The 23160-nt window shown below is 35.9% G+C and overlaps 9 protein-coding genes across 9 annotated transcripts; 5 read left to right on the top strand and 4 right to left on the bottom strand.

Annotated features, from left to right (window-relative positions):
* Window positions 1–985: 985 nt before the first annotated feature.
* RAD50 (MRX complex DNA-binding subunit) lies at window positions 986–4900 on the top strand (the record flags this gene model as incomplete). The annotated part of the gene is made up of 1 exon (XM_071054144.1): window positions 986–4900. One exon carries the CDS (start codon window positions 986–988, stop codon window positions 4898–4900), a length of 3915 nt encoding a protein of 1304 aa, XP_070910556.1.
* Window positions 4901–4906: 6 nt separating this feature from the next.
* MPA43 (Mpa43p) lies at window positions 4907–6535 on the bottom strand (the record flags this gene model as incomplete). The annotated part of the gene is made up of 1 exon (XM_071054143.1): window positions 4907–6535. One exon carries the CDS (start codon window positions 6533–6535, stop codon window positions 4907–4909), a length of 1629 nt encoding a protein of 542 aa, XP_070910555.1.
* Window positions 6536–6874: 339 nt separating this feature from the next.
* RPA49 (DNA-directed RNA polymerase I subunit RPA49) lies at window positions 6875–8107 on the bottom strand (the record flags this gene model as incomplete). The annotated part of the gene is made up of 1 exon (XM_071054142.1): window positions 6875–8107. One exon carries the CDS (start codon window positions 8105–8107, stop codon window positions 6875–6877), a length of 1233 nt encoding a protein of 410 aa, XP_070910554.1.
* A 345-nt stretch (window positions 8108–8452) lies between these two features.
* Window positions 8453–10819, top strand: CRS1 (cysteine--tRNA ligase; the record flags this gene model as incomplete). The annotated part of the gene is made up of 1 exon (XM_071054141.1): window positions 8453–10819. The coding sequence occupies one exon, from the start codon at window positions 8453–8455 to the stop codon at window positions 10817–10819; it is 2367 nt and encodes a 788-aa protein (XP_070910553.1).
* Window positions 10820–11201: 382 nt separating this feature from the next.
* On the top strand, window positions 11202–12014 carry VPS75 (Vps75p; the record flags this gene model as incomplete). Its single annotated transcript, XM_071054140.1, has 1 exon — window positions 11202–12014. The coding sequence occupies one exon, from the start codon at window positions 11202–11204 to the stop codon at window positions 12012–12014; it is 813 nt and encodes a 270-aa protein (XP_070910552.1).
* Window positions 12015–12083: 69 nt separating this feature from the next.
* Window positions 12084–12683, bottom strand: CWC25 (U2-type spliceosomal complex subunit CWC25; the record flags this gene model as incomplete). The annotated part of the gene is made up of 1 exon (XM_071054139.1): window positions 12084–12683. One exon carries the CDS (start codon window positions 12681–12683, stop codon window positions 12084–12086), a length of 600 nt encoding a protein of 199 aa, XP_070910551.1.
* Window positions 12684–13088: 405 nt separating this feature from the next.
* Window positions 13089–13415, bottom strand: SUI1 (translation initiation factor eIF1; the record flags this gene model as incomplete). Its single annotated transcript, XM_071054138.1, has 1 exon — window positions 13089–13415. The coding sequence occupies one exon, from the start codon at window positions 13413–13415 to the stop codon at window positions 13089–13091; it is 327 nt and encodes a 108-aa protein (XP_070910550.1).
* A 764-nt stretch (window positions 13416–14179) lies between these two features.
* SLA2 (Sla2p) lies at window positions 14180–17044 on the top strand (the record flags this gene model as incomplete). Its single annotated transcript, XM_071054137.1, has 1 exon — window positions 14180–17044. The coding sequence occupies one exon, from the start codon at window positions 14180–14182 to the stop codon at window positions 17042–17044; it is 2865 nt and encodes a 954-aa protein (XP_070910549.1).
* Window positions 17045–17532: 488 nt separating this feature from the next.
* On the top strand, window positions 17533–22317 carry ATG2 (Atg2p; the record flags this gene model as incomplete). The annotated part of the gene is made up of 1 exon (XM_071054136.1): window positions 17533–22317. One exon carries the CDS (start codon window positions 17533–17535, stop codon window positions 22315–22317), a length of 4785 nt encoding a protein of 1594 aa, XP_070910548.1.
* Between the last annotated feature and the right edge of the window lie 843 nt (window positions 22318–23160).

Raw genomic sequence — 23160 nt, 5'->3', positions numbered from 1 at the left:
TTATGTACTCAGAGTTAGAACTCTTGTTTAAATACCCGTAAATGTTATTCAACAAAATCGAATTGGAGTTTAGATGAAGAAACATGAACAATTGAGAGTACAGTTGTGTAAGGACAATATAATAAGGGAAAGGTGAGTATTGAAAGCAACCAGAAACATTCTTGATTGTTTTTGCCTTTCCTTTTTTTGTTTGCTTGCTACGAGGTAATAACGAAAGATTCCCACGAATCATTGTTGATGCCGTCCGCTACTCTGCTTTAGGTAATATAAAACCGATGAGGTAAACAATAGAGCATAGTGCCATACGATACAACACACCATCCTAACGTCGTTGCAAGACATGTCGCCTTTTCTTCATAGTTTTACTTTGCATCAAACATTATTGATCGAATATTCGTTATATTAAGTGCAGCTTATTTGTGAATTGCTTTGCTATACTTCTATGAGTATTGGTTATAGTTTAGTAAATATCATATTTATGGGTGTCCCTCGATTGTGATCAAATAAATTCAAAAACCTGTAGTACGTCAATGACTTGATGGTTTTTTGTTTATATATTGCTTAAACTAGATTAAGTAAATTCCTCTCTTATACACTCCCTTATTAAATTATTGTAGCAGTAATGATAATTGACGTATAATACTTATATATGATGTTTCATACCTCTATATTGTACTTGTAGAGTCGTTTCATCAATTAGTTAAGAACTAGTTGTTCATGGCTGTTAGAACTAACTATAACATTTTCACTCCTCCTATTTTAACTATAAATAATACCTCTTTCATATAGCATTGAATGCATAATACCCTTCAATTACTTGGTTGCTATAGCAATTACAACTTTGGCCGATGAGCTGCTGAAAAAAAAAATATTATTACAGCTACAATGTTTAAGTAAGGTGTGTAGTCCTTGGAATTAGAAAGAGTTTGGAATCCAAAAACCAATTGATTTCTAGCAAACTGAACAAGAATAATACTCTTTGTCGATGAGTGCTATCTACAAACTGTCAATTCAGGGTATTCGATCCTTTGATTCCAATGATAGGGAGACCATTGAGTTCGGTAAACCCTTGACTCTGATTGTTGGTACTAATGGGTCTGGTAAAACCACTATCATCGAGTGTCTAAAGTATGCAACAACCGGTGATCTACCTCCAAATAGCAAAGGTGGTGTCTTCGTACATGATCCCAAGATCACTGGTGAGAAGGATGTCCGTGCACAGGTGAAACTGGCTTTTACAAGTACGAATGGACTGACTATGATTGTCACCCGTAATATCCAACTTCTAGCTAAAAGAACCACTACTACTTTCAAAACTCTAGAGGGTCAACTCGTTGCAATCAATAGAAACAACGACAGAACAACTCTCAGCACGAGATCAGCGGACCTTGATAGTCAGGTACCTTTATATCTGGGTGTTCCCAAAGCCATCTTGGAATATGTTATATTTTGTCATCAGGAAGATAGTCTATGGCCCTTAAGTGAGCCTTCAAACTTAAAGAAGAAATTCGACGAGATTTTCCAGGCCATGAAGTTTACTAAAGCATTAGATAACTTGAAAATCATTAAGAAGGATATGGCAATTAATATTAAACTATTGGCACAATCTGTCGAACACTTGCGCATAGATAGAGATAGGTCAAGGGCTACCAAACTAAGGATGAAACAACTTAATGATAAAATAGATGAATATAATAAACAAGTCAATTCAGTAGAGACTGAACTTGAAGATATTAATGACAAATTAGATAAATTATTCAAATCCAATCAGAATTTCCAAAAGGTGCTGTCGCGTATAGATAACCTGAATACTATTAAGCAAAATATATCGACACAATTGGAAAGATTAACTAATACGATTGATTTAATCTCCATCCCTAAGGAAGAGATACAACAACTTTTAACCAATTTTTCAACAACCCTGGACAGAAAAGAAGCTGAAGTCAAGAAAATTCAAGAACATCTAAAAACAAATCAGAGCACATTAGATGAATTACAGAAGAGATCCCAGAAGTTGCTGATAAGGCAAGGTGAACTGAAAGCTAAAAAAAATCAATATGAAACGAATAAAGAGATTTTCGATCAGCTAGTATCAAAATTCGGTGTTACATACCACATTAGCCCAGATATTGATGATTCGGTAACAATGCAGAAAATCAATGAAGAAAAAACAAGGATAGAAGATGATTTAGCCAGCCTGCAAAAATCTAATAATTCAAAGAAAAATGCTTGTCAAGACAAGTTGAGGGATGTTCAAAGGAAATTAGAGTCAGAACAGGAAAAAATATCCTATCTTAATGAAGATATTGAGAAATTTACTAAAGATAATGAAAATTTAAAACAGAAATTTCAATATGCTCCAGCAAAGCTAGAAGAATTGTTGACGCAGGAAAAAGAAAAATTGAACATAAACAATGAAGACCTGCAAAAGTTTGAAGTTAATAACAATATCACAGATTTAAATAACGATATCGCGCAAAAGACTAAAGATCTTTCTGAATATGAAGATGCACTACAAAAAATTGAAGACGCTATCAACGAGTTCACTAAACAGAGTGATTTAGTTACTAAATCAAACTTCATAAATATGAGTATTGACGAAAAATCCGCTAACTGTAATAAATTAAAGAAAGAATTAGTTGATGATCATCTCTTTAGTAAATGTAATTTATCATCAGATGAAAATTTATGTTTAGACTACAAAAGTCATTTTATCAATCTGCAAAAGAAAATTGCAATAAATATTCAACAGCATAACGAGTCAACAAAGGAATACACAGAGTTTAAATATGAGCATGACAACAACCTTAAGCAGCTAAAAGAGTTATCTAGTAATGAAACAGCCATTCTGAAAAGAATTAACGACAAGATGCCAGAGGATTGTTCGATTGATGATTATGATGATGTACTAATGGAAACTGAAGTATCTTATAAAAATGCGTTAGAAAATTTAAAAATGCATCAAACCACCTTAGAATTTAATAGAAAAGCGCTACAAGTGGCTAAAGATAGAGACTGTTGTTATTTATGCTCTAGAAAGTTTGAAACAGCAGATTTCAGAGGGAAAATCCTAGCTGAACTAAATGCTAAAACTGATACTGAATTTGAGCTGTCTCTAAAGAAAACTGTAAATGAGGAAAAGGAATATTTAGATATTTTAAGAGAGCTAGAAAAGGATATTTACGCTTATAACCAGATAATCGAAAACAAAAACTCTACTACACTACTGATTAAAAAATCAAAGGTGAAAGTCGATGACTGTTTGCAAAATGTTAACAGAATTGATGAAACTGGAAAGTTACTAAAGGAGGAAAGGGAACACTATGAAGAACACTTGAAACCCAAACTCGATAAATATGAATATTTAATGAATGAGATAGAAAATTTAAAAACTGAGAAAAATAATCTAGACAAGAGCTTAAGGGAAATTTTAAGTGGCACTAACGGTAACACTTCAATTGATAAATTACAGGAGGAGAAGAAAACAACTAGACAGCATATATGGGATTCCAGAAAAGCTATTGAGAAACTCCAAAAGAAGCGGGAAGAGATCAGACTAGCTAATAATAGTCTAATTGAAAAAATTAGATCTATCACTAAAAATGTAACAGATCTAGAACAAAAGGCGTTGTTTCAACGAAACTTGGAAGAACAAATTAAGAAGAACACTGAAAACATTAGAAATAATAAAGAAAGTATTGAAAAGAGTAGTGATATTCTGAAGACATTAGAAAGTAAGCTGGCTGAGAAAGAAGATGAGAACAAAAGCATACTACAACAAATGGAAGAAGAGGAGCAAAGAAAATATCTCGATTTACAAAATTTGATGAGCCAGTATAATCAGATCAATGATACATACAGACAGTTGTCAAATTTTTCAACATCTGAAAAGGAAGATCTTATTAAATGTGAAAAGGAGTTAACGTCCATTAATGTTCAACTAGAATCGTTAAAACAAGAAATAGAATCTCAAAATAAGCACTATAATTCTGAATCGCAAAAACTACATGATTCTACAAGTGAAAAGAGAAATTTAATACAAAACATTGAGTTCATAGAGCTTAACGAACAACTAGTTACTGTAAACAATGAACTAGAACAGCTAAAAGAACAAAATGCAGAAGCGGAAAGGGACAAATACCAGGAAGAATCGGCTAGATTAAGGACCCAATACGAAAGGTTGAGTGCTCAGAATGCTGGAAAGTTAGGTGAGATTAAACAATTGCAAAATCAAATTGATACCCTAACACAACAATTAAGGACAGACTATAAGGATGTGGATGAAAAATATCAAAAAGAGTGGGTAGAATTGCAAGCAAGATCTTTTGCCAATGATGATATTGATACTTATTCAAAAGCCTTAGATAGCGCTATTATGAAATACCATAGTTTGAAAATGGAGGATATCAATAGGATCATAGATGAACTTTGGAAAAGAACTTATACAGGAACAGACATAGATACCATCAAAATCAGTTCTGATGAGGTGGGTACTTCCGTAAAGGGTAAATCGTATAATTATAGAGTAGTTATGTTTAAGCAAGATGCTGAATTAGACATGCGTGGTAGATGTTCAGCTGGTCAAAAAGTGTTAGCTTCAATTATAATCAGGTTAGCACTCTCTGAAACGTTTGGTATAAACTGTGGTGTTATTGCTCTTGATGAACCAACAACGAATTTAGACGAGGAGAATATAGAAAGTCTTGCAAAGTCATTGCATAATATCATTGAATTTCGGAAACATCAGAAGAATTTCCAATTAATAGTTATTACACATGATGAAAAATTTCTAAATCATATGAACGCTGCACGTTTCACAGATCACTTCTTTAGGGTCAAGAGAGATGATCGTTTGAAGTCTCTAATAGAATGGGTCGACATTGCCAAAGTGACCGAATGAAATTAATCAGTTATTTATATCCAACTTTACAGACTCCATAAGATGTCTGTATTTTTGTTGCACATTGACCATGTCAACATTTATATCAAACTTTTGTAGTAAAAGAGCCTTTATATATTTATTGTTATTATATTCCTCTAACGGCATAAAAGATTCTGATTCAATAGATAAAACATCAACCGAGTAATCTTCCTTGTTTAGTTTGGATATTTTATACATACCATTAACTCCCATAAGGCTAACATCACCTTTAGGTATCTTTACGACAATATCATCAACGAGAACTTTAATCAGCGAGAGAAGTCGATGATTTTTTGCTTGGCTGCCTGTAATAGTTAAAGAAAACTTCTCAATTTCATAATGCGCAATATTTGATAAAAATGTATCCACTATTAACTTGGTTTGAAACGCCAAGAACTCAAGAATTATAACATATCTATAAACTAGATTATCAAATGAAAAGTCAGTAGATTCTCCAATGGACATACCTCTTAATAATGGGTCCACAAAAGGGGTTCTGTTTCCTTCTAAATCTCCGTAGTAGTGCATGTGTTTTGTTAAGACATGAATTGAACAATTTTGTTTGTTCTCAATTTCAAGAATTCTAGATTCAATTTCATTGATTAGATCAGTTTGGGATTTATTATCACGTCTAGGGACAGCTGGATGAGTTAAAAAAAGATTTTCTAACAATTTTCCAGTGCAAGAATGGCCACCAGCGTAACATATATTATTCCATTTGCCTGCTAACACATTTGTAAATGGACCCCACATCCCTTTAATTGTAGATTGAGGAGATTTAGGGCTATAGATATAACATGTTGATGTACCTGCTACCATAAAAAGAGAGTTTTCTATGCTTTTCGATATCACTGAGAACCAACTTGCGTAACTATCAATTGCACTAACCAAGGAAGTGGCTGTTTCTGTAGGAAAATCTTGGAAATTGAATTCATTGATTTTGATTCTCTTATATCCAGAAGATATTAGAGAATTTAAAATATTGTAAAACCGAGATGACCACCCACCGATTTCACCATCAATCCCTATACCATTAATGTTACGGTTGCTATCAACTGACTTCCCGTTCCATTTAAATTTAGCACTGATGGCCCATAATATATACCTATGCAAGTCGTAGACAACCAATTCGTCGCTTGAAACCGAAGTATCTATTGCCACCAATTTCATTAATTTCAGCAACTTAGGGACCCCCATTTCAGGAATGAAAGTACCGCCCATGTGATCTTTGATATCTGAGTCAATGATCTCATTTAAAAGATCACATTCCACTTTAGCTGTAGAATCCATCCAAAATACCACATTATTATTATCTGGGTATGGGATTAGAGTACCATCTGGTTTTGTACGAAACGTTGCCATAGAACATGTAGCAGCAACACCACAACACTGAACAGTATACTTCTCTACCGATAATTTTGTTAAGCATCTTACTATACCTTCTATAATGTCTACAGTCCTCTGAGTGTATTCCCAGTTCCCACCAACAGACCTTTCGTAGGCCACAGGATGGCTTTCTGTCTTTATGAGTTCATCGGTCTCATAATCGAAGAGCCCAACGCGTACTGCACTCGATCCTAAATCAATTCCTAATCCAACAGAACCACTAGTCATATGAAATCACCGATTTCCCGGGACACCTTCCATCTCAGCTTTATTAGATTAGCTAACATAAGTAGACTTAAGCTTCTTATTGATAACTTCGTCAAAAATAACACTCCATAGCCATTCAATATATATACAAGTCATATTATAAGATAATAAATGGATGCTAAGATATTATTTTATTAGTCTTTTTTATAAGTAACACTAAGATAATATTTAAAAGAAGAATTATAGCATAAACATTATATAAAAGTGTCTCTAGTTTACAGTTTTCCGTGATGATCTTATGATGCCCATATTTCTTTTCTTGTTTGTTCATGACAGGGATTCTCATTCTTCTACTTATAATCAACGTCTAGCAGCCCTACCTCTTCTTGTCATTTCAGGTAGTTTGAATGGAACTTTTAATGATGCAATCTTGTAAGTGGCGGCAGCACTCTTTGGAATACCGAACGCTTCAGCCTGGGAGACGGTAGCACCCTTGACAATGGCACCCAAGATTCTGAACAAGTTCACTATTCTGGATGGTTTTATTCCTAGTTCCTGTGCCAATGGGGAGATTTCTACCAGGAAGTTATCCAAGTGGAGCACGATGGCCAGGATGAAACATAGGAGCTTGTCCTCGTTCTGAGGATCGATGAAGTATGAACGGTTTTTGGACTTACCATACAGGCCACCTCTTAGCACTGTGAATCTATCCAGGATACCATCGACCAGTATCTCAGGTGGTGAGTTCAGTCTTTCCAGTAGTTTCTGTTTGTTGTTAACTCTTCTATTCTCATAAACACCCAGCAGCAAAGATAGATAATATAAAAGTTGTAGTTTCTCCATCTGGGAGGCCTGGGTGAAAATATCCAATTTTTTGGCAACATACTTCGAGCTGGTGTATGGGAACATCTCCAGTTTGGCCTCTTTGTCCTGTTCCTTTAAGATTGGACCAACACGGATAAATTGCAACTCCTTCTTTGGAATAATGCTTTCCACAGGGTAGATCTGCTCGACATCAGTGGCATCGACGTTAGCCAGTGGAGTTGGTCTGTTACTGGCAGAGACATTCTCTTGCAACTCGGCCCTGGTTGGTAAGTCCTTAGATGCGGTCTTGACAGTGTCGACAATGTCGACGGCAACATCAGTCAACTTGTCAGAGTCAATACGGTTACGTTCCAAGTCTGCGATGGCCTTCTTGGCCTTCTTGGTACCGAAGGCCTCACCAAGCGCATTACGCATGGCCCCAAACCTAACATCACCTTTACTCTTGATCTCAGGACCCTTCAACGTCTTCGTAGACTTGGCAATGATCTTGGAAGTCACCACAGGTGCCTTGTACAACTGCATTTTGTTAGAGTCCTTGTCGTACACTGCAACGACGTACTGGCTGGCCCCGCCAGCCAACGGATCACTCTCACCATCATACTCCAGCCTCGAGTTCTCACCATGCAACACATACTCCTCCTGCTTCCGCTTCTTATACAGTTGAAACTCAGTCTCTTCCGGAACACTCACACCTTTGAAGAAATTAGAAACAACAACAGAAGGACCATCCTCCACAGCCTCCACTTCAATAGCCCGCTTAGCACACATTATTAGCTATAGTATAAGTCAATCTCAATTCGAACAATACCCCCCTAGTTCTGCAACACTATGGTATGAAATACAAACACAATGCAAGCACTAATACTGATACTAATAAATAAAATCAATGCGATGAGCTCATCGCAAAATTTAATAAAAAAATTTTTTTTTCAGGCAATTCGGTGAAAAAAAAAATTTTTTCATTGGTTGTGCGGGGATTTCTGTAGCCTCAGCTAAATTAGCAATAAATAATATTTAAATTAGAAGCAGAAATCCACTAACCAAGTTTTTAAATTGATTTGTATTTATGTCATAGTGGATGTAATGGGTGTAATTAGTTGAGAAATACGTTGTATGCGTACGGTGTTTAAGAGAGTAATGTCGAAAGTGGTTCAGCCGAAGTGGTATAGTCCTGTTCAAGGCGAGAGTGTCAATGGTGCCAATGGTAATGGCAATGGTAACGTGCCCCTGAAGTTGTATAATACGTTGACTAGGGGCAAAGAGGTCTTTGCTAGCAAAGAAGGTGGTAAGAGTGTGAGTTGGTACTCCTGTGGGCCTACCGTTTATGATGCTTCGCATATGGGTCATGCTAGAAACTATGTGTCGATTGACATCAACAGGAGGATTATGAGCAACTATTTCGGGTACGACATCCAATTTGTGCAGAATGTCACTGATATCGACGATAAGATTATTATTCGTGCTAGGCAGAACCATTTGTTCCAGGAGTTTGTCCGTGAGAATGACTCCCAGGAATCCCTTGATGGTGCAGATGCCATTGTAGCCAAGTGTCGCGAGGCATTGGCAGGTTATATTGCTAAGAACATGGACGAGACTGTTAATGTTGAGATCAATGCTGAAAAGGGTGATTTTTCCTCGTTCAATGCCGCCATCAAAGAAGTAAACTTGGAGGATGCCAAGGCTAAGGATCCTAAATTCCCAATGCACTTGACTAGTGTGCAAAATGCCATCAAGGCACTTGATACAGTGTCTGCAATCCCTAGAAAGGAATTTTTTGAATTGGTTAAGGACGTCCTTGTCCCTGTACTGGACAAGGAGCTCGGTTCCACGATTAATGATCCTGAGATCTTCAGAAAATTGCCTGCATTCTGGGAGAAGAAGTACAATGAAGACATGGCAGCTTTGAATGTCCTACCGCCAGATGTCACCACTAGAGTATCTGAATATGTTCCTGAAATTGTCGATTTTGTTGAAGATATAATCAATAATGGTTACGCATATGCTACTGCCGATGGGTCCGTTTACTTTGACACCGTCAAGTTTGATAACTCTGACAAGCATGATTATGCTAAGTGTCAACCATGGAACAAGGGTAAACTAGATTTAATCAATGATGGGGAAGGTTCTTTGACTAACTTTGACAACGGTGGTAAGAGATCGGCCAACGACTTTGCATTGTGGAAAGGTAGTAAACCAGGTGAGCCAGCATGGGACTCTCCATGGGGTAAAGGTAGACCTGGATGGCACATCGAGTGTTCTGTTATGGCTTCTGACATTCTAGGCTCTAACATCGATATTCACTCCGGTGGTATCGATTTGGCGTTCCCTCATCACGACAATGAATTGGCCCAATCTGAAGCTAAATATGACAACAAGCAATGGATTAACTACTTTTTACATACTGGTCATTTACACATAGAGGGCCAAAAGATGTCTAAGTCTTTGAAGAATTTTATTACCATTCAGGAAGCATTGAAGACCTACTCTGCTCGTCAATTGAGACTAGCCTTCGCTTCTGTCCCATGGAATAACCAACTAGATTTCAAGGAGAGTTTAATTAACGAGGTCAAATCTTTTGAAACGTCAATGAACAACTTTTTCTCTAACGTGAGAGCGCATTATAACGACTATAAGGTCAGTTTGTTGGATGACAACATTACCATATCAAAGAGGCTAACTTCCCTAGAAAAGCAACTATTGGAAGAATTTAAACAATCCCAAGAGAAGGTTCACTTAGCATTCTGTGACAACTTATCTACCGGTCAAGCTCTTAAGGTTCTATCAGACCTGGTAAGTACCACAAACACATACATTTCCACAAGTGGTGCCAATATGAAGATTGAGCCAGTTGTTAGCATTTGTAAATATATTACAAAGATTCTTGATATAATCGGTTTCCCTGCCCGTCCAGATGGTCTTGGTTGGGTATCTCAATCAACTAGTGCTGTAGAAGGTTCTGACAATGTCTCTGGTTCTGTTGAAGACATCGCAATGCCATATGTCAAATGTTTGTCTAGTTTCAGAGACGAAGTCCGTTCATTAGCCATCTCAAAGGCTCAACCACAAGAGTTCCTAAAATTAACCGATAATATCAGAGACCAAGATTTGCTTAACTTGAACATCTCGTTGGATGACAGAAACGGCCAACATGCTCTAATCAAATTTTTGAGTGAACACGAGAAGCAGGAAGTTATTAAGGCCAATGCGGAAAAACTACAAAAGGAAGAGGAAAAGAGGCAAAAGAAACTAGAACAACAGAAGCAAAAGGAAGCAAAGGAAAACGAAAGAAAGGAAAAGGCAAAGATTTCACCTCTAGAAATGTTCAAGACCGAGCAATACAGCGCTTGGGATGAACAAGGTTTACCTACAAAGGACAAAGATGGCAACGAAGTCACTAAGAGTATGACCAAAAAGTTGAAGAAACAATGGGAACAACAAAAGAAACTACACGAAGAATTCTTTGGTCCAATTGACAAATGAATTTTCTAATTATGATCTTATCTTTCTGTGTTTTTATAGTAGCCTGATAATATAATATATAAACGTAGACCAACCACCTCAAATGGTACGATTCAAATAAATTAATATCTAAAAAAGAACAGCCATGTATCAACTAATGGATAGATTATAATTTCAATAAAAACTAATTGTTGATAATAATTATTGAATTTCACAAATTACTATGAGAAGTCATCGCTCACGCTCTTTTGTAGGCAGTGGAAGAAAATTTTGGTGCTCGCACCAAATAACTTTGTGATATATTTTGCGATGAGCATAGTTGGCATATACTAGTGATGAGCATTAATTGTTGTTTGTTATTATTGTTTTATACGTGTATATAAGACAGTAAGATACTTGAGAGATGAGTGAGAAAGAAATTGTTGCCAAGGCGTTCTCGGATTTAGCTCAGTATGAAGCTGATGTTGCCAAGACGGAAGATGAAATTGAATTATACCGTTTGAATAAGATGCAACCTATGATTGATAGAAGGGACAAGATAATTGATAACATCCCAGAGTTTTGGAAGGTTGTTCTCTCGCAGCATACCAACTTTGCAGACTATGTGAGGGCTTCTGATTTCAAATATATCGATGCGATCAAAAAGGTAAGGATTGACTGGTTGGTGCTCGAGGATCCTAAGGCGTACTCAATTGGTGATTTTAAATTGACTATTGAGTTTGGGGAGATCAAAGGCGATTTCAAGGCACAAATAGTTGAGAAGGTTTTCCGTTTGATTAAGAAGGAACAGAGTAAAGGTGAAGAAAATGATAATGGTGATGATGATGATGATGCGCTAGAGGATGAACAACTGGTTAGTGAACCAACAGCAATCGAATGGCCTAAAAGTTATAATAGTATAAACCCAGACCTGATCACTGACAAACGCAGTAAAGAAGGCAAGAAGAATTATCGTCAAGGAATGAAATCGTTATTTGGCTGGTTTAAATGGACTGGCAGAAAGCCCGGTAAGGAATTCCCACATGGTGACTCCCTAGCTACTCTATTCAGTGAAGATTTGTACCCATACTGTGTCAAGTACTATACTGAGGCCCAGAGAGACCTGGAAGATGAAGAAGATGATTCTGAAGATAGTAGCGCTGAAGAGCCCTTGGATCTTGAGGATGATTCAGAACAGGAAAGCGGTCCCGACAAGAAGAAAATAAAACTAGATTAAAGCTATGTACTATCCCATTTAATATGTCAGCGTAAGTTTATTTTTTTTTTTTTTATTATTTCCTTCTCATCAATAGTCAAGTTCCTCCTGTATACGTCTCTTTATATCGCTCGTATTTTTTTCATTAGAATGAGATGACCTTGAACCATGTTGAATATGCGGTGTTTTTGCTACCTTCTTGCATGGTTCTAACCTGTTGATTTGTTTTACAGCTGAAGGCTTATCTTTCGGTACAGTTTGGGATGGTTTTGTCACTTTGTTTATCTTTTTAACCTTCTTAGAGAACATTGCCATCGGATCATCTTTTGAATATATGGAGTCATCCTTATGTTTTGATTGTATCTCTTTCAGAGCAGGTTTGGTCTCCGTTTCGGGTCTGTGAATCACAGTGGAGTCTAGCTTCTTCTTCCCTAGCAAATAGTCCTCCTTCTCATACGGGTCGTCCTGATACATCCATTCCATACCTTTTTTCTTGGGATTAGTGTTAGACTTCGAGTCCCTACCACTGAGCAGCTCCTTTTCCTCTTGCTCTTGTTCTATCTCACGTTGTCTCCGTTTCAGTTGTTCATCTTCATTCAATAACTCTTGTTCACGTTCCCATACTTTCTTCCTATTCTTTACCAGCTTGGGATTCCAAGACTTTAATAAATTCAAATCACCAGTACCCATCACAAATAACTAGATGCTAAAAGTCTGAGTAGTTGTTAAATATACTTAATTAAATCAAAGCTGTAATTATTGATCCTTAACATATCAAAGTACAGTCTTATATCAATAAGATGAGATGAGATGAGATGAGATGAGATGAGGTGAAATTTTATTTTTTCTTTTTAAAATTTTTGTGTTTAATATCAATCTAATGGGAATACGTTTTATTTTTTAATATATTTATATTATAATTATATAAGCCAGTATTTTTTGTATAATTTCGATATATAGTATCCTGTATAATAATAGTTTTTTTGATGTTATAATTAAAACCTTTTTGATTCAAATAAAAAATAAAATTTTATTATTCTTTTTTTGTATAATAGTGAAAAAAAAAATGTACTGTCCTTTTTGTTGGTTCCCTGTTTAGAAACCGTGAATCTTAATGTTCTTCTTTTGCAAGCCCAATTGGGAGATCATAAACTCACACACTTTAGCTCTTTGGTCACCTTGTAGTTGGATAATCTCACCCATTTCAGAGTCCTTAACGATGTTACCGTTACAGGCGAAATCCTTCTTCAGGACCTTAAGGATTCTCTTCAAATCGTACTCTGCAGGAACACCTTGAACAGTGGTCAATGTCTTTCTACCGTTTCTCTGCTGGATACGAATATGGATGTAGTTAGAGGCAGCTGTCTCGTCGTCACCAGTGTCAGCAAAGGGATCAAAAGATTTCAAGTTCTCAATAGACATATAAAGATGTTTATTTTCTTGCTTTTTTTTAAAGTTTGTTTCTATGTTGTAACTTCCTTTAATGATTAAAATATCATAAAATTTATAACAAACTTAATAATATTAATGTATTGCCTCTCTCTCTCTCTCTTTATAACTACACTGAAAGAAAAAAAATTTAATATATAATTTTTTAAGGCTGCAACTACTCATTTTGCGTGAAAACCTTCCACAGAAACTACCGCACAAACTGACCAGAAAAAAAGGACTTTAAAAAGATGAAAATTTTCATTGTCGTCAAACGGTATTAGGAATCATATGACACTATGTACTATTATACGTATTTGATCACATGATATCCATGTATACGTATTATCACATGTACTATCGTACTATATTATATTAGTATATACGAAAACGTCACATGCTGCTACGTACAACACAACAAAAGGCTTTTTTTTTTCCCGCCTGGTTCAATTTTTTTTTGTTTGTTAAATAGTCGTATTTTTTCTGGTATTAAAAAAAAGGAACTCAAGGTATATAAATAGTGGATTATAAGCAGAATATCTGGTAAAGGGAGGGTCTTACAAGAAGAGGGCCAATTGATTAAACCATTCTATAACCTATCTTTCCTTTTGATAAACAGCAAAAAAAATATTTGGGAAGTTGGATTTGTAAGCTCTTTTTTTTAACTATAGTACTAAAAAAAAAAAAAAGGGATAAATATAGCATATAGGCTGTATTAAGAAGAAAAGAAGTGGGGAAGAGGTACAAAATAAGTTAAGATGTCGAGAAATATTTCGGAAGATAAGTTGCAGAAAATATTGAAGAAGGTTTGTTCTGTGGAAGAGACAGCTCCGAAGCGTAAGCATGTGCGTGAGTGTATTGTTTACACCTGGGACCATGGGAGCGCGAAGGCTGTCTTTTCTGCATTCAAGTCGATGCCGTTCACTAATGACGAGATTCAATTGTTCAAACTGTTGATCGTGTTGCATAAGGTTATCCAGGAGGGTCATCCGTCTGCTCTAGCACAGGCCATAAGAGATCGTGAGTGGATACGTTCACTTGGGAGGCTAAACATAGGGGCCTCGGACTATACAAAACTAATCAAGGAGTATGTAAAGTTCTTGATGCTGAAGCTGGACTTCCATGCCACGCACAAGGGGTTCAAGAACGGTACTTTTGAGTACGAGGAGTACGTTTCCCTGATGTCTGTCTCGGACTTGGATCAAGGGTACGAGACGATTCTGGATTTAATGACTCTGCAGGACCAATTGGATGACTTTTCACAGGTCATCTTTGCATCTATACATGGGGCTAGAAGGAACTCAGAGTGTAAAGTGGCCGCTCTGATCCCCTTAATCGCAGAATCTTATGGTATGTACAAATTCATCACCTCAATGTTGAGAGGTATGCATTCCCAACTAAATGATATCGAAGGTGACGCCGCTTTGCAACCACTTATTGAAAGATATGAACTACAACATGCTCGGATGTTCGAGTTTTACGCTGACTGTTCCTCTATTAAGCTGCTGACAAGCTTGGTTACCATACCAAAACTGCCCGCTACCCCGCCAGATGTTTTAGCATCGCTAGATGACGACAGCAAAGCTCAAAAGAAGAAGCCACAACCACAACCGGAGAGAATACCAACACCTGAAGTTAGAAGAGAATCACCTGCTCCACAAAGAGAATTACAACCAACAAGAACTGCAAGCACAGCTCAGACAATATCACCAGCTTTCACAGCAAACGTCATGATTCCAACTGTTACAGGTGCTGTTCAACAAGCATTCCCTCAACAACAACAGCAGGTACAACCGGACTTCTGGATTAACCAGCAAGCTCAATTGGCTCAGGAACAACAAAGGTTGGAAATGGAACGTCAACAACAACTGGCTCAACAACAACAGCAACAAGATGAATTCCAAAGACAATTACAACAGGCTCAACAAGATATGATGAATATGCAGGTACAACAACAGAACCAACACCAGAATGATTTAATAGCTCTAACGAACCAATATGAAAAGGACCAAGCTTTATTGCAGCAATATGATCAGAGAGTTCAACAACTTGAGGATGAAATCTCAAATATTAACCAAAATGCATCCGAACAGGTCGCAAATAAGAACGATCAAATTGAATCTCTTCAAGAGCAATTGAGAGTTTGGGAAAAGAAATACGATTCCCTAGCAAAATTATATTCTCAGCTACGTCAAGAACATCTGCAATTACTTCCTCGATTCAAAAAGCTACAGATAAAGGTTGGTAGTATCCAAGAGACTGTTGCAAATAAGGAACAAATTGAAGGTAAACTAAAAAAGAAAGACCTACAATTAATAGACATGATCAAGGAACGTGATAGATTGAGATTAGAAGTTGAGAGATTACTTGCAAATAAGTCCGAAGAAGCGGCAAAGGCTGCTAATGGTAATATAGAGAAATTTGCCACTGACACCATCTCACCTATTCTAGACGCCGTGTTACTAAGTGGTATTAATACTATCCAAGAATCTGTATTTAATATGGACAACTCTTTAAGTTGGTCAGGCCCATTGGCTCCACCGTCATTTTTACTAGCATTGACCGATAGTACTTCCGAAAGAGCCACTGAATTTGCAACTAGTTTTAATAATTTGATTGTGGATGGATTGGCAGATGGTGACCAAACTGCTGTTATCCATGGTGTGAGTGATTTTAGTACTTCAATTGCTACTCTAGTGACATATGTAAATGCCTATACTAGTTCAGTTTTAGGTGAGGAAGCCATTGATGACGTTGTAGATAAAGCTAAAAAATGTGCTAGAGAAGCGGAGTTTTTCTTTGAGGATTTGCTATCTGACAACTTAAGCTCCCATGATGAAGAGGGTCAAACAGATATTGTAATTAACGCTAATGTTAACTTCCAGGAGAAACTCCAAATTCTTGCTACAACTATCGAAAAACTATTAGAATCGTTACCTACAAAGAAGAATACTGAAACAAATGCGCATACAGAATTGGTAGCCACAGCAGATGCTATTGTAAAGTCTTCTCAGCAACTGAGAGTCAACCTAGATGTTCCAAAGCCGCTATTACAGTTGGCTTTGGCTATCATTGATGCTGTTGTTGCTCTGGTTCGTGCAGCAATCCAAGTTCAAAATGAAATTGCAACGACGAACAATATCCCACTCTCTCAATTTTATAAAAAGAACAGCAGATGGACCGAGGGTCTTATATCAGCGGCAAAGGCCGTTGGTGGTGCCACAAATATTTTGATATCAACTGCTAGCCATCTGGTCACTGGTGATAAGGAAGCTTCTCCAGAAGAATTTGCGGTAGCCTCTAAGGAAGTTGCAGCATCTACTATTCAACTTGTTGCTGCTTCAAGAGTCAAATCTGGTGGCCATTCTAAAGCTCAAGATGAACTGGAAGTGTGTTCAAAGGCAGTCACCGATGCTTGTAGACAGCTAGGTACCACAGTATTAGGTGATAGCGAAGCCCACGACGCAGTTCAACCAATAGAATTTAACAATGAACATCAACTGAAGACGGTAGAGATGGAACAACAAGTTGAAATATTGAAGCTTGAACAATCTCTATCTAATGCAAGAAAGAGACTTGGTGAAATTAGAAGACATGCATACTTTGCTGAACAAGAAGAATAGAGACCACATTACAACATTAAATAATTTTGATATAACTCATAATTTCTCCTAACCTCCAAAAAAAGACGTATATGTAAAACTATAATTAGTAATAAACCACTATATAAATAAACTTCTCATGACAATCCAATATGATATACCATCCTAGTCTTGTTGCATTCAAAGCATTCCTCACTTCGAAATATTTCAACATTTAATGAGCATGAAATTTTTATTATGCTCGCATGGGCTTATTGCTGGAAGAAGAAAAAAAGGGCGATGAGACACAAATAATATGTTGAGAGAGAAGGACTCAATGACTACCCCACTATTATTATTTCTAATATATTGACTGACTCAAGCTAATATATGATATTTAAGCTACTTTCATCATTTATTTCCAATAGAGGTATTTACTGGAAATTGATACCTATAACGAACACTTTATATAGCTATTGTTGGAGAATCCAAATTTTACTTTGAGCTAATAAGGGATTCTTAGGAACACTATGGCATTTTGGTTACCCCAGAATATACAACGACGGTTGCTACTTTATGTATTGCAGCAGATTACGCTATTCTCAAATGTGGATGTTTCAAAGCTTGACGTTTCTCTGGGGTCCCACTCGAAGTTTTCATTTAGGGATGTTGATTTGAATGTTGACGATATAGATATTCCTGGTTTCGATGTTATAAGCGGGTCTATTGGAGGCCTAAGGATAGGATTGACAGTATCAGGAGACGTTAGTGTAAACGGTGACGGTATAACGTTTGTACTATCTATAAAAGATAATGATGACCTAGCTGATTTGAATGCCTTCTCGCTGGCGAAAAGTATTCACGATCTTACAACTTCTATGATCCAGTTTAACCCACAATCAAAATTAACTAAAAATGTCAGCTTCAGTAATGAATCGGAGACTGATCGTATTGATGACAACGCTAAAAAGCAATTTGATGAAACTGGGGGAGTCGGTTCTTATTATGATGATTATGATGATTTAGAGAATGATGATGCTGTTAGCAGCACTACTGAGAGTGAGGACAATACTACAGATTCCAATGCCCCAACATCTCGATTAAATGGTATGCAACAGAAAGTTATCGCAATTGCCCTAGCAAAACTGAAAATTGTTTTACAAAACCTCACTGTTATGATTAAAATCGGAGATGATATTGACTCGAATTATTTTTTGGCAACCATAAAAAAGATAGACATGTCTACAATGGAAAAGAATGAAAGGATTTTTGATATTCATGATTTGCAAGTATTTTATTGCACTTCTGGCTCTGAGGACTCTGAAACGTTTACTACAGATATGTCAGAAAGCATGTATTTCTCCCAAATTGATACCAAATCAGTATATATGAGTGCTATAGAAGATGCTGGTGATATTAAGAATAGCAATGTAGTAAATGGTCTACTGAAACAGGAACTTGTAAAAATTGGCAACTTAAACTTCAACATGAATGGTTTATCCTCCTTGGATGATCTATCTATTTCAAGTGTGGACATCCATATCGACTGTTTTGATATATCACTACCTGTTTTATTTGAAATAAAGGATGATGTTATCTTCAAATTGGTACGAAGCTGGATGAAGAAAACCGATTCTACTAAACTGGATGTAAAGAATTCACCTGCGTACAAACGCTTCCAGAGAGAAGTAGCATCTCCTAACGGACAAGTTCGATCAGAAGTTAATGTAGTAACAACACGAATTAAACTGAATTCTACCACTTCATTAATTTGTAAGGGCTTAGTGTCAAATTTAGAAGAAAAGACCTATAATTTCTCTGTAAAAACGGTGGATTTGCAGGGCATAGATTCTAATTGGAATGTTAAAAAGGATAACTTTTTCAGTCTAAATATATGTGAAAACTGTACTACTATTTCTATATCGGATTCCACATTAGAATTATCAATTCTTGATTTATCAAGCCTAATCCTTTTGTTCCATCAATTACAAGAATATCAAGATTTTATTAGAAGTAAGATATATGGTAAACTTCCTCTAAAGAAATCTGAAGATACCAAGAACGGTGCGGTGAATATAGATTGGGGTGGGTTTCAATTAAAGTTACTGACTGGTGAGGACAATTTTTCGCTCATAATACCAGAAGTCTTCTACGATCATCTGAATTCATCTTTGCATGTAAATCGTATATCGGTTACAAAAAGCGGTGACTTAATTAGTGATGAAGATGACAACTGTAAAAATCATTTGGAAATGACAAATATTTCTATTGATCTTTCTGGACATCGATCAAAATCAAATTTTTTTGATGAAAACTTTTTAAGCAAGTACATTTTTACTAATATGCTAGTTACGGTGTCAAATATCAGCATATTTGTCACGAACTCTTGTTTAGAGAACATAAACCAAAATATTGAAGAAATAACTAATATAATCTCCCCAGGGGTAAATGGTGGAAGAGGAAGCTCTAGTTATTGCAAGTCGGGGAAAAAAACGGTTAAACTGCTAACAGCATCAACTGTATTGAATAACAAGGCCTTGCTGTCTAAATTTGTAATTAAAGTTGGAAAACTTGTTTTACATTTGCTTGATATTCCTATTCCATCATTTGGTGAGTTAATGTTAAGTACTAATGACATCTTAGTATCAGCTACGAAAGATGATATAATCATCTTTAATTCTCGTGAATTAGATTTACTTCGTATATCCGAATCTGGGACTCGTGAACATATTATTCAGGGAATAACATACCATGACTCAGAAAAGTCAAGACTATATTCAAGTTTGAATCCAACTGGAAAGATAAAAGTAAGATGCACGCAAACAATCTTTTTTTATTACGCCACTTGGTTAAAACTGCTCCGAGGATATGGCAACAATGCTACACCTGAAGTTCAACCAAAAAAAAGATCTAGTGATACCATCATTGATCTCCAGGTAACGGATTCGATTTTAATTATGCAACCTTACAGGATAAAGCCAGCATTAGCGCTAACATTCGGGGTACTTTCTGTGAACTATAGGCTAGAAAATAACTCTACTAACATCAGTATAAGGAGTAATAAGTTATTACTAACTGATCTTTTTACAAACATCACATCAATAGGAAAGTCTGCATCTAATCCTGTTGAGTTGCTAATGAAAACAGGATTTAGTTCTATAGGTAGGGTTGAAGATGTGACAATAACTCCAAAATTCGCGCCTACGGAAAATAATGTACATATCGGGATTAATTCTGTTATTTTATCGATGTGTGCCGATTCATTTCATACCTTTATTCAGTTGTGTATGGATCTGAAATATCCAGAAACATTTCCTGATGATCTAAAATATGAAATAGTACCAACAGAAAAAGTCGATGTTTTTAGTACAGTTAGCGATAATGAATTTGATTCATCGGCTTTGTCGAAAAGCAGTAATATATTATTTGATGATGTTAGTGAAACTGGTTCCTTACATATAGTGAATTCATTCATTGATGAAGTAGATGACACGGAAGAATTAATTTCTCATATGGCTCCTACCTCCTCGGGTCAAGAGACCTCTGAAGCTAGCTCAACTAAAGGACATATTCCAATAAGCCTAAAGGAAGAGTATATTGATGCACCCAGAATAAGAAACAGGAATCCAATAGTTAATACTGATAAACATGTGGTGTTACCCTTAACCATTGAAATTTCGAAAATAGAACTACGGTTTTTCGATGGCTTTGATTGGAAATATACTAGAAAACATCTTTCTAAAGCTATTGATGATATGGAGGATGAGGGTGATATTTTAGCTAATAGTAACGAATCTAATGGTAAACATTTTGAAAAAGCCTCATTATTTGATTCTATTTGCATAAGTACTGATCAAAAAGATAAGAGTAAATTGAAAGAAACAATTACTGAACAAATCCAAGGAGAAAGACAATTGAGCCTGAAGAATAAAGCAAACTTCCATCCTTCAAAACACTATAAATGTTTAATACTGGCAGAAAACATAATGTTGAATGTAAGAATATTTGGCAGTAATCATCAAGGAAATGAACTTGACTTTAGAAATAGTGATGATTTGGTTGATGTTGAGGGAGCAATAGGTATGTTTGATATAGTCGATAATATACCAACATCTACTTGGAATAAATTCGTCACCATACTAAAAAAAGAATCTTGGCCCAGAAAGGAACCTATGCTAAGTTTTTCTTTTATTCTCACCAAACCTATCAATTATTTACAGGCGGTGGAAGCAATTATTGATTTGAAATTAGCTCCCCTTAGAATTCATGCTGATCAAGACATGGTAGATTTCTTGTTACGATTTCTACAATTCAAAGATGACCGCTTTGAATTAATAGATGATTATCCCGAAATATTGTTTATACAGAAGTTTAAAACTAATACAGTCAAATTGAGAATTGACTATAAGCCGAAAAAGACAAAGAATGGTTTGTATTCGGGTCATATAATGGATATTATGAACCTTTTTGTTCTTGATGAGTCAAAACTTTCATTGAAGGGTGTTATTTTGTATGGTATAAATGGGTTTACAGAACTTGGAGAAGAACTCATTAAAGTGTGGGGAACAGATGTCACTTCCAAGCAACTATTCAATGTTTTACAAGGCTTTTCACCAATAAAGTCATTTGTTTCTATTGGGGAAGGTGCACAAGCATTTATTACAGTTTTACTGGCAGAATATAAAAGAGATAAGAGTATTACTCGAAGTGTAAAAAAAGGTGGTAATATCTTTGTCAAAACAACAACAGGTGATTTCATTAAACTAAGCACAAAGTTGGCGCTTGGAACGCAGTCATTGCTAGAAAATACCGAAGGTATGTTTGGTGGTATTGGTCCCAAAGGTCGTATGACTTCAATTTTGGAAGAAAGTTCTAAACTGCTGGACATGGAGGAGCTCTTTCAAGAGGATCAACTTCTTGCCGGTAATAATCCAAAGGTTCGTAATAAGCCACCAAGTGCTGTTGTAATAGATACATCACAGCGTGGGGAGGATGGTAGACCTAGGGTTGTAAGTTTATATGCTGATCAACCGTTAGACGTCCATCAAGGGCTTGAAGAGGCATACCAGGCTCTTGAAAAGCATCTTCAAATCGCTTATGACACTATCTGGAAAACCAATAAAGAACTAAGAGGTATGGAAGGCAGTGGTGCAAAAGCTGCCGCTATTACAATAGCTAGAGCAGCACCTATTGCAATTATAAGACCGATGATTGGAGCTACGGAAGCAATCGCTAAAACGTTACAAGGGTTGTACAATCAATGGGATAAATCTCGTGTAGAAGATATTAACGATAAATATAAAAAACCAAAATGATCTTTAGTTTTATTAAGTATTTTGTAATTAGAAAAGGTTCTCTTACTACAATTGAGGTTTTAAAGTTATTTTCGTGAATACTAAGATAGAGCATGAAATATTACAACTCGTACTAATTTTATGTTTTGGATTTCAATTGATAAAAATCTGGCATCAGTATAATAAGCATTTTTATCCAATGCACTGCTAGTAATACTGCAGCAAATATTCTAGTTAAAAGCCCCTACTTTCTTACTAAGGTTGGTATCACTTAATTGGTAAAGACAGATAGATTACTATTAGGTTAGCATTAGCGCTCAACATCATCTTAAACGATACAAAACCTATATTTGTGTTTGCAACATACTCTACCATCGTGGACTATAGATTAATCTAACAAATAAAATAGTATGTTTACTTATTTAATTATATTTTTTCTTTATAATATATGTCATTTAGTTACACTCGAGAGATAAAAGAGGTTCAAAAAGATGAAGGAGAAGAAAACATTGGCAAATCCAAAAATATAGGTGTAAACAAAAACCAAAAAACCAAAAGAAAAACAACGTCATCAAGAAAATACAAATAATATTTAAGGTTATTTGTACATTTCTTTTTGGAGCATTTTCAGGTCATTAATATACATCATTTTCTAATTAAAGAAGCACTAAACCGCTAAGTTCTTTTCCTTTTTTCCTATGTAGTCCATCTAATTGTATTAACTTTAATTTATCGATCGAATAGTGTTACAATAGTTGCGATACTACAAGAAAAAACTGGAAAACGAACCAAACAGTATAGAACATGACATGATACAAAAAATAAAATGTACACTGCTTTCCAATTCACTTCTTCGTCCTACCA

This window comes from Nakaseomyces bracarensis, assembly GCF_045282275.1.
Source record: "Nakaseomyces bracarensis strain CBM3 chromosome Unknown Scaff12_0, whole genome shotgun sequence".
NCBI classification, from domain to species: Eukaryota; Fungi; Ascomycota; class Saccharomycetes; order Saccharomycetales; family Saccharomycetaceae; genus Nakaseomyces; species Nakaseomyces bracarensis.
Note: the sequence above shows the minus strand (reverse complement) of the source record. Positions and strands in the feature narration are given on the sequence as shown.